Source organism: Lissotriton helveticus, chromosome 8, assembly GCF_964261635.1.
Source record: "Lissotriton helveticus chromosome 8, aLisHel1.1, whole genome shotgun sequence".
Taxonomy (NCBI): Eukaryota; Metazoa; Chordata; class Amphibia; order Caudata; family Salamandridae; genus Lissotriton; species Lissotriton helveticus.
This window is the reverse complement of record NC_136069.1, coordinates 1349562410-1349578185: the sequence shown is the minus strand read 5'-3', so window position 1 is coordinate 1349578185 and position 15776 is coordinate 1349562410. Positions and strand designations below refer to the sequence as shown.

The 15776-nt window shown below is 43.5% G+C and overlaps 1 protein-coding gene across 1 annotated transcript in view; it reads left to right on the top strand.

Moving 5' to 3' along the window:
* LOC144771975 (suppressor of tumorigenicity 14 protein homolog) overlaps positions 1-612 on the top strand; it is a 385346-nt gene extending 384734 nt beyond the window's left edge. The window contains 1 exon segment of the mRNA XM_078656195.1: positions 327-612. Coding sequence (XP_078512321.1) covers positions 327-485 — 159 coding nt within the window. The 3' untranslated portion in view covers positions 486-612.
* Positions 613-15776: the final 15164 nt, after the last annotated feature.

Below are 15776 nucleotides of genomic sequence, written 5' to 3'. Positions count from 1 at the left end.
AAACCCTAAAAATACCCCTTTACCCAAAACGTAAAAAAAACCAAACATATAAAATATTAAATATAATTATATACTTACCAATACTTACGTTGTAATGGCATGCGTTGTAAAAGTACTTGCGTTGTAAAAACATGCGTTGTAATGGTATGCGTTGTAAAAGTTTTTGCGTTGTAAAAATGCGTTGTAATGGTAGTGCATTGTAAAAATTGCGTTGTAAAGGTTGTTTACCGTATTCACCTCATACCACCATGGTTTTACTGCCAATGAAACATGTAAAACTTACTAGAAATGCCCATTTACCATGATGTTATTAAATTTTTTTGCAGGGAGATTCTGGTGGTCCACTGGCCTGTCTAGGACGAGGGAATAGATGGTACCTTGCCGGTATCGTCAGCTGGGGTGAAGGATGTGCTCGCCGCAGTCGGCCAGGCGTGTATACAAAAGTAACCGAACTTTACGACTGGATCTATGAACAGATTAATTGAAGAATTCATAATAAACCAGGAAAAATGATTTCTGACCAAACAAATTTTACAGAGGGAAAGCTGCACAAGTTTACAACACGTTTATAGCATTTGAACTATTTTTACAACTGCACAAATTGTATTTTACTGCCATTTCTTTATACCCGTAAATAATATTTATGAATCAAGATACATTTTGGAAAAGTCCAAGCTGCAAGTTTAATCCATCAATGATGGAATTTTGATTGCGTGTTTTCAAACTTTCTTTTAATAAATGAAGCCAGCATTACATGCAGAAATTTGGGATATGCGGGAACTCATATTAAGTCTGTACAAGTTTGTTGTTTTGACTCAAGTGCCATTTCTGCCATTCTTGTAATAAAGAAAGAAAGCAAGACCTATGCATAGTAAAATGCGGGTTCATTTATTTTTAAATCACACAAGAATATGCATGTAATAATAAAAAATGTTTGTGTTTTATATTGTGTTAAAAGAAAGACATTAGAACCTGGTTGTAAAACACGCAGTGCTAAGCAGGCTCTTGTCTAATTGCCAATTTGATTTGCATATATTCAAAACACACGATGAGCCATTGGCCTCAGTAGAAATTCCAGGTCACAAGCTTGAAGTATTTTGTACTGGATCAAGCTCCACACTTGGTTTTTGTGCACTAGACTACAGGTGCCAACAAAAAACAAGCATTTGCAATGGAATAGGTCTCGCATTTGCTAGAGTTTGAGCTATTGGCTTTGTAAATGACAATGCCTTTTATTTATGTGTTTGAAAACCTGCAAGTGGTGCGTAAACACCCACTTTGTACTTATAAGTTCTTGCTTATGAAAAGCAAGGCTGGCAGTAAAAGAGGTGCAGTTACTGCCAGCCTTGCTACTCGTAAGCAACGACAATGTAAAAAGTGCTAGTTAACGCACCGCTTGCAGGTTTTCGAAACACATAAATAAAAGGTATTGTTATTTACACTGCCAATAGCTCAAACTCTTACAAATGTGAGACCTATTGCATTGCAAATCCTTGTTGTGCTCTGAGGCGGAGGCAGTAGCAGCCATACGAAGGCAGGGACCCTGACGCTAGACCGTGCATTTCAAAAGCAGGAAGGAAGAGGAGGCAGCTACAACCAAAACAGACCTAAGTCTTTGAATGCACAACATATGCGGTAAGATAAGAGCAAGATTTACAGCCCTATTTACAACAGAGCTCTGTAAGCCACGCACACTGGTTTCCAGTGCTCTACTTTAAAGAAAGAAATAGTGCTCACAAGCTTTGCGTAATACCACACATAACAGGGGCAGCTCTAGAAAATCGGAGGAGCTTTTAAAGCCCATATCATGAATACAGCATGTTTCGCAGACACAGCGCAAGCGCTGCCTAGGCGAGACCTAATACCGAAAGTGGATGGGGTTGGACTACGGGTTATAGACAGTGAATGGGACTGGGGAAATGTAGCACTTGGAACAGGATACTGAAAGGAAGAGCTGTGGGTGCGAACTGAGCACTGCCCCACTGAACAAAGGCAGGGCAGGCTGTGGGCGAGAATGGGAGCACAGCAAACAGCACAGGAGAATGGGATGGGGTAACAAAGGATGAAACAATGCAAGAAGAGAGGGGACCCTGAAGGAAAGCTGGTCAGCACAGTTCTGAAAGGCATGTCTGGACAACAGGGGAGTGCACGCAGGACAGTGTTAATGGGTAGATCACTTAATCGAGGTGGAAAAGGTAAGAACTGTGTGGCATCAATATATAGGGGAACACAGTCGGACAGCAGGGCTGTAGAATGGTTAGGATGCCAGGACAGTGGAAAGGAGTGGACTACACAATGAAGGCGGTGAAACAGAGCACAAGAGTGGGGAAAAAAGCAGAACCTAGGCTCAACATGAGACCACTCGATGGAGCAGAGCATATTACATGCAGAGAGTTGGTTTGGGACACCGAAGAGGACACAATGGTACAGCACTCGTGCAGGGCATGGACAGCGAAGAGGAGTAAAGTGCGATGGATGAGAAACTAGCATGGGCACCGAAGGACAGCCGGGCTTACAGTGACAACTGGTATAAAGGGGTCAAAGAATAGGAGGGGAGCCAAGGTGGACTTGATCCGTTAGTTTTATATGTGAATTGTTTGAATTACTCAAAAACCGAATGCAGCAGAGTAGGAAATGTCACACACAAAGAACCGTGTGTGATGTATTTACGAGCTGGGCTTATCTGCCAATTACATCTTGATTTATTGTAACATTTTGCTCACTGAACATGGATACCATATAAATAACACTTTGTGTGCAACGTGGAATCCTGATTCGACTTTTTTGATTGCCTTGAAAAAGTCTGAATACTTATTTTTGTACAGACGAAACACGTATTGGCTTGGCTTCGATCAATTGCTGGGAATTAGCTGAATACAATTAAAGGAAATCGATTTTCATCTGGTGTGGAGAATCCTTGAGAACCTATTTGTGACTTGGACGCGTCATATTCGTTTAATAATTATATAATTGTTAGCGTTGTCGTGATATTTACCTATAACAAAGGTCATGTTCTAATGGAACTAAATCAAATTACCTTTATTGTATGATTAGTTAAAATCTTTACAAAAAGCAGAATTCATAAAATACTCCATTATGTACATTTTGGATAGCAATAGGTCCCTAAAATTATTTACATCTTTAGTATAAAAAAGTTTGTAATAAAATTCATGTGTTTAAGACTTTAAAAGAAAAGTAATCATTCTTAGTTTACAGTTTCATGCAGTTCTAACTTTTCCCATACTTTTGCTAAAAATTTTGTCAAAGCAGAATTATTGAGTATATCATCTCGACAGAGACAACGAATCTAATGGAACTAAATGTGACTAAAGGAGGGAGTGCTATAACTATAATTTTTCAATAGACACATAGGTATATTTAGAAATACAATTTCAGTGGTGGATGAGCGTTTAAACCCCTCTTTAGGACTAGCAGCGTTTGAACAAAGGGAACAGATCCTGAAGGCCAAAAGATTGGCTTTTCTGAGATGCGGCAGCTCTACCCACAACAAAAAGTGCAAGCATGAGCCTAGGGCACATTGAATTCGGGGCCCTATGTACAAAACTCTTTTGTGATAGCAAAGTCTTGAAATCACAAACAAACGGCTCTGCGAATACTAAAGTGTATTTTGCTATGTACAAACAGCTTTTCTGAGTCAGAAAACTCTTGGACTTGTAAAAGAGTTTTTGCATCACTTTACAAATCACAAATAGGAGGAGCATGAAAGCGACGTCCACCTGTTTGGAAGGTCACATTAGAATGTACCAGTGCTTTGCAACTATAATTGCAGCCACAAACCACTGATCAGATACCAACACTCCAAAGGGGGTAGCATTGGATTTGCAAATGAGAATCTGTCCTTGTGGGTCATTTTGTGCAGATTCTAGGAAGCAGGTCGTTGGTCCAGAGAAAAGCAGCACCCGTTTCTTTATTTGACATGGGCTTCTTTTTTTAAAATGTTTTCCGTTTAAGAAAAGCAAATGTAAGGACAGAACTCTGTGGTTCTTTGTAGGCCACTATCCCTGTATTCTCAGCTGCTCATTGATGTTGTTATTTTATCCATTCTTGGTGATTCAATGGATAAAATTTCACCAATTGTTTTGGTCAATGACAGAATTCTTTAGGTCTAGGAGATTCTTGTTTGTATTCTTCTTGACTGAGTCTAACCATCGTGATTTTGATTCTCCACTTTCCCTCCATCATTCCTGCCATACAGTTTTTTTCCCAGGAGTCTTCTCTTCCGTGAAGTATGTAAAATCCTTCACCAACATCAGAGTTAGAAGAAGTCAGGGGCATATTACCAACGATTAGCGATATTTATCGCTAACTAGACTTAGCAACACATTTTTTATCGCTAAGCATCGCCGGAAATTATCGCTGAGATCACGTGCTATTAGCAACGTTTATCTCCAAAGCGATACATTTTCCGGCGATAGCGTGAATATCGCCGAGAATACAGTGATATTCACGCATTAGCGACAAAATGCTCTTAGCCATGTTATCCACCTCCCATTGGATAACATGGCTAAGAACTGGTCAGAGCAGGCGTTAGTTTTTGGCGATAGCGGGAATATTTCCATCGCTACGCCTGCCTTGCTAATAGGCGATAGCGACGTTAGCGACTGCTTTCAGTCGCTAACAGGTTGGGTATGCCCACTTTGCATGTCATTAGCAATAAATATCGCTGACATGCAAATCGGGACCCAAACCGCTCGCTATCGCCTAAAGCTGTCGCTAACTGCTGCTAGCGACAGCTTGCTAATAGAGCGATAGAATTATCGCCGCTTAGCGGACGAAAACGGCCGCTAAAGCGGCGATAATTGCCTATCGCCCTGCTTGGTAATATGCCCCTCAGTTCTTTGCCGATCATTTTCATTAGTTGTCCAACTTTCAAATCCATACATTGTAACTGGAAAGACCATTGCTTTCACAATTCATATCTTTGTTGTCAGCGAGATGTTTTTGCTCTTTATCAATTTGTCCAGGCTCGTCATCATTTTTCAACTCCCAGAAATATCAATCGTCTGATTTCTAAGAGTTTGTAAGGTGCCTGTTGACATGATTTTATTTTATAGGAAGCCCAAAATTGCAACTTGGTTAACTAATTTTTGCTGCCTTTTGAACTCTGTTCACTTTAACCATGCTGGGGTAAAGTGTTTGTGGTCCTCCATTCAGCATATTGAAATTGGTACATCTCTAATTGGCATCTTTAACTTCCCTCTAAGTCCTGATTATATGGTGCCTAAGGTGTCACCAGAGACCTGTAGCACTCATTGTGCCACCCAGTGCAGTGACTTTGAAAACATGACTGCAGGCCTACCACCAGTAGCATGTCTGTACAAGTTTAAACGGCCAATTCGTCCTGTGAAAATAAACTCTTTTGACAGGTGTAAACTGTCCTTTCAAATATTAACAAATCACCCCTAAGGTAGGCCATTTTGCCCATTGGGAAGCATGCATAATATTTAAAAGTAGGACAAGTAGAAGTTTTATATTCTCATCAAAAGATCAGAGGGAGTGAGAAGACATATAGTGTGTTTGCTTCTCTTCCTATAGCTATGTAGTAGGTACGTCCATAAAAGAGAAAAACATGGTCTTGGTAACATCTTTCCTGACCTAGGGGCACCCATGCAAATTTTTAAAAGGACTCTCACACACTAGTTTTCTTAGTGGCATGCTTCAGCATTTAATTATTGTCCAGGTACCTAGTGTGTCTGGGCAGGCTCAACCTTGAAACTACAAATGGAGCTCCTTGCATCAAAGGGAGGGATCTTCATTTAAAATGACCTAGTGGTACCCTATGGAAAAACCATATATTTATTCAAATGACCTGTGGTAAGGTTAAAATCAAGAAGCGATGCTCCTAAAGATTACGATTATTTCTAGCATCTGTCTACATGTTTCAGCCGTTTAAGGTGATCATTCACATACATGCATTCGTATTCTTTTATGCATGCCACGCATACAAACAAGAACTGGTAATAGTCATCAGCTTCCTACCTGTGTGAACAAGAAAGACATCATAAAATATTACTGTTATCAGGACACAAACATATTGTGCTTTGAAACATGCAGTTAACACTGCCCACTGCACACAAAATTGGTGGTGATGTGGTGAATATCGAAGTACACAGTCACACATCCATATCAGTGGCGTACAATGGATATATTGTGCGCTGGTCAAAGGGTTTGCATATCACCCTGTGCCTAAAAATGTCCTATCTCTTGGTGTTATATTTCTGCAATTATCCGTTTTTAGGGCTCGGCTATAACGCGCTGAAAGCGCGTTCTCGCCGAGAACTATTGTCGGCGTCTCAGCAGTCTGAGACGCCGAAGGGAGACAAGACCTGGCCGCGCGCAGCGTTTTTCCATAGGATAACGTTGTGCGCGCGGCCAGGTCTTGTCTCCACGGCATTCCAGGGCTGACCGGATCGCGTCGCGCGCCTCTCTGGAATGCAGGGGGAGTCTGCAGAGAGGCGCGCGGCGGCGCTGACCCATTTTGAAAACAATGTCTTAGCCAGGTGGTCACGGAGAGTGCGGTATGAGGCAGTTTTCTTCAACGGCTTGACCAGCAAAGTCCCCCATGTTCCAGCAAAATAAGGGACACCATGTTACATTTTTAGGGACGCAATGGAAGATTCTGCCCTCTAGTTTTCCTTTAATTCTATTTCAAACCCTGGTGTTGCTGTCTTTATTTGGCGAGGTTCTGCTTCTATACTGCGATTTTGGTTCTGTTTCGGTATTATGTAAAGTAAGTGTTTGGACAGGTGATTTGTCACCTTTTAACTTAGTGTGTATCTTTGGTTGTGTCTTTGGCAATATTGTATAGTCCTTTAAGAACTTTAACATTTGTCGTTTTTAAGTCTCGCATTAGAGTTTTAGAGCGAAGACATCTTAACTCATTGCTGCCATAAAAACTTTTGTAGTCAGTCTTTTAGCACCTGGGGGGGGGCTGCTGACTCCAGGCACTAGGAGTTGCCCCCGAGGGGTACATTCAGGCCCGGATTCAGGATCTGGGAGGGCCAAGAGAAAGCATGGGTGGGCCGTGAAGATGAATGGAGGTACTTAGCATTTCCCAGGTATCAGTGAGTTGGGATCATGCATGCTGGAGGGGCTTTGAAGGGGGTTGAGCTGCATACTGTACCTACTGCTGAGAGCATGTACACCAGATTTAGTTCTGCCTTTCTTGAGGTTTCACCTACATGCTTAATCTCTTCTGTTCTCTCTGCATCAGGCTTCTATCTCTCTACCACATGAATCTTTCTCCCCACCTCACCCATCTCTCTTTCCACCTCAACCTCCTTCCTTTCCACCTCACCCTGCTCACCTACCCACCTCCCCCTCTTTTGTTTTCTTTTTTCCCCTTTTCTTTTCATCTCTCCTTCCACTTCCTCTGCCTCACCCTCCTATTTCTCCACCGCTCCCTGCTCTCTCCCTGGCTCGGCTTCCTCTCTGTTTGACCCACCCCCATCTTTTTCTCATCTCACTCGCCGCTCTTTCTGCTTCACTCTCCCCTCTCTCTCCACCTCTCGTTGGTCTGACTGCGCCTCCACTTCCACTCCCTTCTTCTCTCTAGCTCACCCAACTCTCTCTTCTTTACCCTCCTCTGTCTCTGGTTCACCAGTCACCCCCCTCTCTCTTTTTCACTATCCTCCCTCTGCCTCATCCCCCTCCCTCTCGTCATCTACTCTTCTACCTATAACCCTCCCTTCTCTCTGCTTCACCTAATCTTCCTTGACTCTCTCCACCTCACCCTCTTTTGTCAGTCTTGTCTTTCCTACTGCTGCTTGCGGGATAGTGGCTGTACTTATGTGGGTACATGGATGTGTGCAATCCTGCTGCCCTGCACCTGTTCCTGTTCTTCCCTGGTGGCCTTTACCATTTGGAATGACAGCAGCAACAAGGCCTGAATTATTTAAATAGTGTGCTCATGAGCACGCAGAACATCTACAAACACTTGAAAGCCATACATGTTTTAAAGAAGAAGTAATAGCCTATGCAACTTTTTAAAAAAGTTTTGGATAGTGCCTACTGCGGTACATGTACTCCAAAGAAGAGAAGTAACAATTGGATGATCAATCAAAGTTGCCAACCTAAGCTGAACCAACCAAACTTCAAACAGAGAGAGGTCTGTTTCAACCCCTAGCTTCCCACTGAGCAAAGATTACAACTTCTGAGAATGACAAGTGGTCCTTCAATTTGGTGGCTAGTTTCTCAAAAAATATTTGACTGTCAGCTCTTTGAGAAGAATGCATTCTAGGTGAAACCCAAGCAAACATACACCTTATGTGAATGCTTCAAAACTGAACTATCTCTTCTAAATTGTGATTACCTTGTCCCCTCCTCTTTCCTGTTTTCCTACTTCCTCCTACTAGTATATCCACCCTTCTCTCTGCTCACCTTCCTTTCTCATCATTTTTATCCTTCACCAGACTCATCTTTCACCTTCACCATTTCATACTCCTCTCCTACTACTCCCATCTTATCACCCTCTCCTAGTACATGCCTACCAATCATCAGTCTACTTGCTCATCATTCTCCTGCTCCTATATTCTGCTTTCCCAGAGTCCTCTTTCATCTTCCTTCATCCAACTCAAACAACATCTTCATCACCTTCTCTAGTTTAACACTCATCACCCTCATACTCTTCTCTAATCAACATCTGTTAAATGTGTTCTCTTGCCTTCTACTCACTCAGTTACTCTTATTTCACCTACCTCTTTCTTTACCATTCTTTTGTTTTATCCTTTTTTCTTACCTTCATCTTTTTTATCCTCACATTCTCCTCTAATCACCCTCCTCCATTTCTCATCTCTGCACCTCATCCTCATTTCCTCATCAAAATTCTATAATTGTTGATAATCTTCCCTGCCCTAAAGGGCCACAGGTATGAAAACTGTTTTTCAGGACTTCTGTCGAAAAGACACATTCCCAGCTGCTAGTTAATCGACAACATTAGTGCGCTGTGTACTAACTTTTGATATACCCCAAAAGACCAGATTCATTTGAAGCTTACATATCTGTGTTTACCCAGATCAGAGACACTGAGAAGCTCAGAATATGTATACTGATGTAAGGACATACAAGTTGTCCCACTCTTGTGTAAGTAATGAAAAGCTGACAAGATTTTAACTTACTAAGTCACAGATTATAGGAACATCTTTGAAGCAAGTGTATTAGCCCACAGGAGTATCTTATCTCTTTATGATCTGAGGGGCTACAGCAGTGCTATATTCCATTTGTATCTATTCATATGACAAAAAAAGAGAATAAAACGAATACTCAGTCACTGTTGCTCGCAGCAATGTGTGGTGTTTGTGCCATAATTGAGGTGTAATTATATTAGACTCAGCCATCAGCGAGTACCGCTGGAAATTAAAAGTAGGCAGTGCTGCCACAGGACAGCCGCCAGTGTTTTTTTCGTTCAATAAGAACTTGCCCTGCCCCAGTCAATGCTGTATCTGTGTTGTATTAGTGAAACTTGTCAAAAGTCTTCACTTCACAAAAGTCAACGGATGTGGTATTTGCAGTATATAGTGCTGCACTTTAAGAATAGCACAAAAGCACACTAAGATATAAATACTAATTCCACATTTTCAATTACTTACCATGGGATGGCAAAATACTATCAGATTATTGTGGCCCTGTAGTATCTCCCTAATGCTGTGTGATGAGAGCTTTTGTGTCTCTTTTGATCTGGTAGGAGTGTCACAGGCTTTCCTCCTTTTCACATGTGCTCATTGATAACCGCAATCCTCACTGACTTCACGCCTGTCTCCAGGCACTTCAAGCAGCCCATGGCATTGGTGCCTATCATGTTTATTAAACAATTAGTATGAGAAAGCGAGGCCGCTGGCCCAAATAAATCATAACGAAAAAGAACAAACAATGTTTTTCTGCTTGCAAATCGGCTTTGGGAGGGCCATGGGGCTACCTAGGGTGGGCCTGGCCCACCTGGCCCTCTCGCTAGAACCGGGCCAGGGTACATTCGAGGTCAGGGGCGCGCTCAACGAATAACAGGCAGTTTGAGGGTTCCTAAAGGGCTCTCTAGGGAGGGCTAACAAGGAGCACTAGAGTGCTGGCACGGCAAGCAAGTGTGTTTACGAGGTAGGGCCAGGTGCCCGGGACTGGGCGAGGCTGACTGTAAACATTGGGGCATTGACTGTGGTCACTGGGGGCTGTTCACCTGGACAATGGCGGCTCACAGGAGCGCTGGAGAGAGGCTGTGGGGAGGCCTTTAGGGGCAGAGAATCACAGGCCAAGTCTGGATGGCATGGGGCCCCCACTCACTGATGAGTCGGGGACAGTCTGGCAAAGGCCCGTGGTCCCTTTAGGGTGTTGAGACTCTAGAGAGAAGCTTAAGGAAGGGTCTGCTTACTGTGGCACCCCTTCCAGGCCTGGGGAGAGGAGGGTCTGTGACTGGCGCCACTTTGCCTCCCAGCCACCAGTGCCGCATGCCTACTTCTGAAATCAGACCCCCAGTTGGCCCTAGTGTCCTGTCACCTCCCACTGCCTACTACGTCATGTGCATTCGAACCTTCAAATCCAGTCCACCCATTCCACTTACCCAAACATCCATCCATCCAACTAACCATCCACCCAACCAATCATCCACCATTCTCAGCCACACACCCATCATTCCATCCACCCGTCCATCCATCCATCCATTCAACTATCCATTCATCCATCCAGCAGTGACCGGTGCAGTTAATCGCCAAAGGGGGGAAATAAAGATGATAGTAAATTAAATAAATCCTATTCCAACATGAGTCAACATCACCCGCCCGCCGAGCTTAACGGCATCACCCACTCCTGCATCCATCCATCCGTCCATCCATCCATCCATTCAGCCATCCATTCCCAGCCATACACCCTTCCTTTCATCCATCCAGCCATACCTCTGTCCATCCATCCGTCCATCCCCAGCCACAAATCCATCCGTCCATCCCTAGCCACACACATCCGTTCATCCATCCATCTATCCATCTGTCTGTCTGCCCATCCCCCCCAGCCACACACCCATCCTTCCATCCATCCACCCACCCATCCATCCGTCCGTCCGCCCATGCAACCATCCCCAGTCACACATCTATCCTTTCATCCATACATTTTTCCATCCATCCCCAGCCACACACCCATTCTTTCATCCATCCATCCATCCATCCGTACTTCAGTCCACCCGTCCAGCCATCCCCAGCCACATATCCATCCGTCCATCCCTAGCCACACACGCATTCGTTCATTAATTCATCTATCCGTCTGCCCAGCCACCACACACCCATCTGTCCTCCACCTATCCACCCATCCCTCCACCTATCCATCTACATCCATCCATCAATCCGTACCTCCGTCTGCTCATCCATCCATCCGTCCATCCATCTATCCCCAGCCACACATCCATCCATCCATCCACCCACATCCATCCATCCGTACCACCGTCCACCCACCCATCAATCCATCCAAAGTGGGGCAAAGTGGTAGGTGGTGGGCCAGGCCACAGGGGGGGGCCCTCCATGTATTTTGCAGGGGGCCCCCTCAAGTTTTGTTACGCCACTGGATTAGAGACTACACCCGCCTGCAAGGGAGATGTCTGGGCACTCTCTCCAGAGTGCTTCTCTCAGGGGGCGCACTGACAGTGCGCCTCCTGAGAGCTTTTTTGCCTCTACGCCCTTGTCTGTAATACAACATGGGCACAGAGGCAAAGGGATTCCCTCATTTGCAAGGGGCATGCCCCCAAACAAATGGCGCATGCCCCCAATCAAATGAGGGAACTTATAGTGCACCACCTAAAAGTTTTCACACTAGTACGCTCCCTGAGAGCCGCCAGGCGAGTGCAATCACTGACTGCATCCACCTGCAGAGTAAACTCTTAATCTCCTGTAAAAGTGCAGGCAGATTGCCACCTGAGCTGTGAAAACACAGAGCAGCTTCAAAGCAGCCGCTCCGTTTCTCACATGAATGCCTGCCCTGGGGACAGCGAACTCACCCCAATACGGTGCATTTTCCTTCATTGCGCTGGGCGCACCTTTTGAAGTAAAATGCTCCCTATGTATAATGAGACCCTAAGTCTTCTCTTTTCCAATGCCTACTAACAAGTGTGACTTCTGCAGCAACACATTTGTATTCACCTCATACCACCATGGTGTTACTGCCAATGAAACATGCACAACTTACTAGAAATGCCCATTTACCATGATGTTATTACATTTTTCTGCAGGGAGATTCTGGTGGTCCACTGGCCTGTCTAGGACGAGGGAACAGATGGTACCTTGCCGGTATCGTCAGCTGGGGTGAAGGATGTGCTCGCCGCAGTCGGCCAGGCGTGTATACAAAAGTAACAGAACTTTACGACTGGATCTATGAACGGATTAATTGAAGAATACATGATAAACCAGGAAAAAATGATTTCTGACCAAGCAATTTTTACAGAGGGAAAGCTACACAAGTTTACAACACGTTTATAGCATTTGAACTATTTTTACAACTGCACAAATTGCATTTTGCTGCCATTTCTTTATACCCGTAAATAATATTTATGAATCAAGATACATTTTGGAAATGTCCAAGCTGCAAGTTTAATCCATCAATGATGGTATTTTGATTGCATGTTTTCAAACTTTCTCTTAATAAATGAAGCCAGCATTACATGCAGAAATTTTGGATTTGCGGGAACTCATATTAAGTCTGTACAAGTTTGTTATTTTGACTCAAGTGCCATTTCTGCCAATCTTGTAATAAAGAAAGAAAGCAAGACCTATGCGTAGTATAATGCAGGTTCATTTATTTTTAAATCACAAGAGAATATGCATGTAATAATAAAAAATGTTTGTGTTTTATATTGTGTTTAAAGAAAGACATTAGAACTTGGTTGTAAAACACGCAGTGCTAAACAGGCTCTTGTCTAATTGCCAATTTGATTTGCATATATTCAAAACCCACGAGGAGCCATTGGCCTCAGTATAAATTCCAGTTCACAAGCTTGAAGTATTTTGTACTGGATCAAGTTCCTCACTTGGTTTCTGTGCACTAGACTACAGGTGCCAATAGAAAACAATAATTTGCAATGGAATAGGTCTCGCATTTGCTAGAGTTTGAGCTATTGGCATTGTAAATGACAATGCCTTTTATTTATGTGTTTTGAAAACCTGCAAGTGGTGCGTAAACACCCACTTTGTACTTATACGTTCTTGCTTATGAGAAGCAAGGCTGGTAGTAAAAGAGGTGCAGTTACTGCCAGCCTTGCTTCTCGTAAGCAACAACAATGTAAAAAGTGGGTGTTTACGCACCGCTTGCAGGTTTTCGAAATACATAAATAAAAGGTATTGTTATTTACACTGCCAATAGCTTAAACTCGTACAAATGTGAGACCTATTGCATTGCAAATCCTTGTTGCGCTCTGAGGCGGAGGCAGCAGCAGCCATAGGAAGGCAGGGACCCTGACGCCAGACCGTGCATTTCAAAAGCAGGAAGGAAGAGGAGGCAGCCACAACCAAAACAGACCTTAGTCTTTGAATGCACAACATATGCGGCAAGATAAGAGCAAGATTTACAGCCCTGTTTACAACAGAGCTCTTTAAACCAAGCACACTGGTTTCCAGTGCTCCACTTTAAAGAAAGAAGTAGTGCTCACAAGCTTTGAGTAACACCACACGTAACAGGGGCAGCTCTAGAAAATGGGAGGAGTTTTTAAAGCCCATATCATGAATACAGCATGTTTCGCAGACACAGCGCAAGCGCTGCCTAGGCGAGACCTAATAACGAAAGTGGATGGGGTTGGGCTACGGGTTATAGACAGTGAATGGGACTGGGGAAATGTAGCACTTGGAACAGGATACTGAAAGGAAGAGCTGTGGGTGCGAACTGAGCACTGCCCCACTGAACAAAGGCAGGGCAGGCTGTGGGCGAGAATGGGAGCACAGCAAACAGCACAGGAGAATGGGATGGGGTAACAAAGGATGAAACAATGCAAGAAGAGAGGGGACCCTGAAGGAAAGCTGGTCAGCACAGTCCTGAAAGGCATGTCTGGACAACAGGGGAGTGCACGCAGGACAGTGTTAATGGGTAGATCACTTAATCGAGGTGGAAAAGGTAAGAACTGTGTGGCATCAATATATAGGGGAACACAGTCGGACAGCAGGGCTGTAGAATGGTTAGGATGCCAGGACAGTGGAAAGGAGTGGACTACACAATGAAGGCGGTGAAACAGAGCACAAGAGTGGGGAAAAAAGCAGAACCTAGGCTCAACATGAGACCACTCGATGGAGCAGAGCATATTACATGCAGAGAGTTGGTTTGGGACACCGAAGAGGACACAATGGTACAGCACTCGTGCAGGGCATGGACAGCGAAGAGGAGTAAAGTGCGATGGATGAGAAACTAGCATGGGCACCAAAGGACAGCCGGGCTTACAGTGACAACTGGTATAAAGGGGTCAAAGAATAGGAGGGGAGCCAAGGTGGACTTGATCCGTTAGTTTTATATGTGAATTGTTTGAATTACTCAAAAACCGAATGCAGCAGAGTAGGAAATGTCACACACAAAGAACCGTGTGTGATGTATTTACGAGCTGGGCTTATCTGCCAATTACATCTTGATTTATTGTAACATTTTGCTCACTGCACATGGATACCATATAAATAACACTTCGTGTGCAACGTGGAATCCTGATTCGACTTTTTTGATTGCCTTGAAAAACTCAGAATACTTATTTTTGTACAGACGAAACACATGTTGGCTTGGCTTCGATCAATTGCTGGGAATTAGCTGAATACAAATAAAGGAAATCGATTTTCATCTGGTGTGGAGAATCCTTGAGAACATATTTGTGACCTGGACGCGTCATATTCATTTAATAATTATATAATTGTGTTAGCGTTGTCGTGCTATTTACCTATATAAGAGGTCTTGTTCTAATGGAACTAAATGTGACTAAAGGAGGGAGTGCTATAACTATAATTTTTCAATAGACACATAGGTATATTTAGAAATACAAATTCAATGGTGGATGAGCGTTAATACCCCTCTGTAGGACTAGCAGCGTTTGAACAAAGGGAACGGATCCTGAAGGCCAAAAGATTGGTTTTTATGAGATGCGGCAGCTCCACCCACAACAAAAAGTGCAAGCGTGAGCATAGAGCACATTGAATTCGGGGCCTTATGTACAAAACTCTTTTGTGATAGCAAAGTCTTGAAATCACAAAAAAACGGCTCTGCGAATACTAAAGTTTTGCTATGTACAAAACAGCTTTTCTGAATCAGAAAACTCTTGGACTTGTAAAAGAGTTTTTGCATCACTTTACAAATCACAAATAGGAGGAGCATGAAAGCGACGTCCACCTGTTTGGAAGGTCACATTAGAATGTACCAGTGCTTTGCAACTATAATTGCAGCCACAAACCACTGATCAGATACCAACACTCCAAAGGGGGTAGCATTGGATTTGCAAATGAGAATCTGTCCTTGTGGGTCACCATCCTCTTTGTGAGTCATTTTGTGCAGACTCTAGGAAGCAGGTCGTTGGTCCAGAGAAAAGCAGCACCTGTTTCTTTAATTGACATGGGCTTCTTTTTTTAAATGTTTTTCGTTTAAGAAAGCAAATGTAAGGACAGAAGTCTGTGGTTCTTTGTAGGCCACTATCCCTGTATTCTCAGCTGCTCATTGAGGTTGTTCTTTTATCCATTCAGTCTTCTCCAACTCTTGGTGATTCAATGGATACAATTTCTCCAATTGTTTTGGTCAATGACAGAATTCTTTAGGTCTAGGAGATTCTTGTTTGT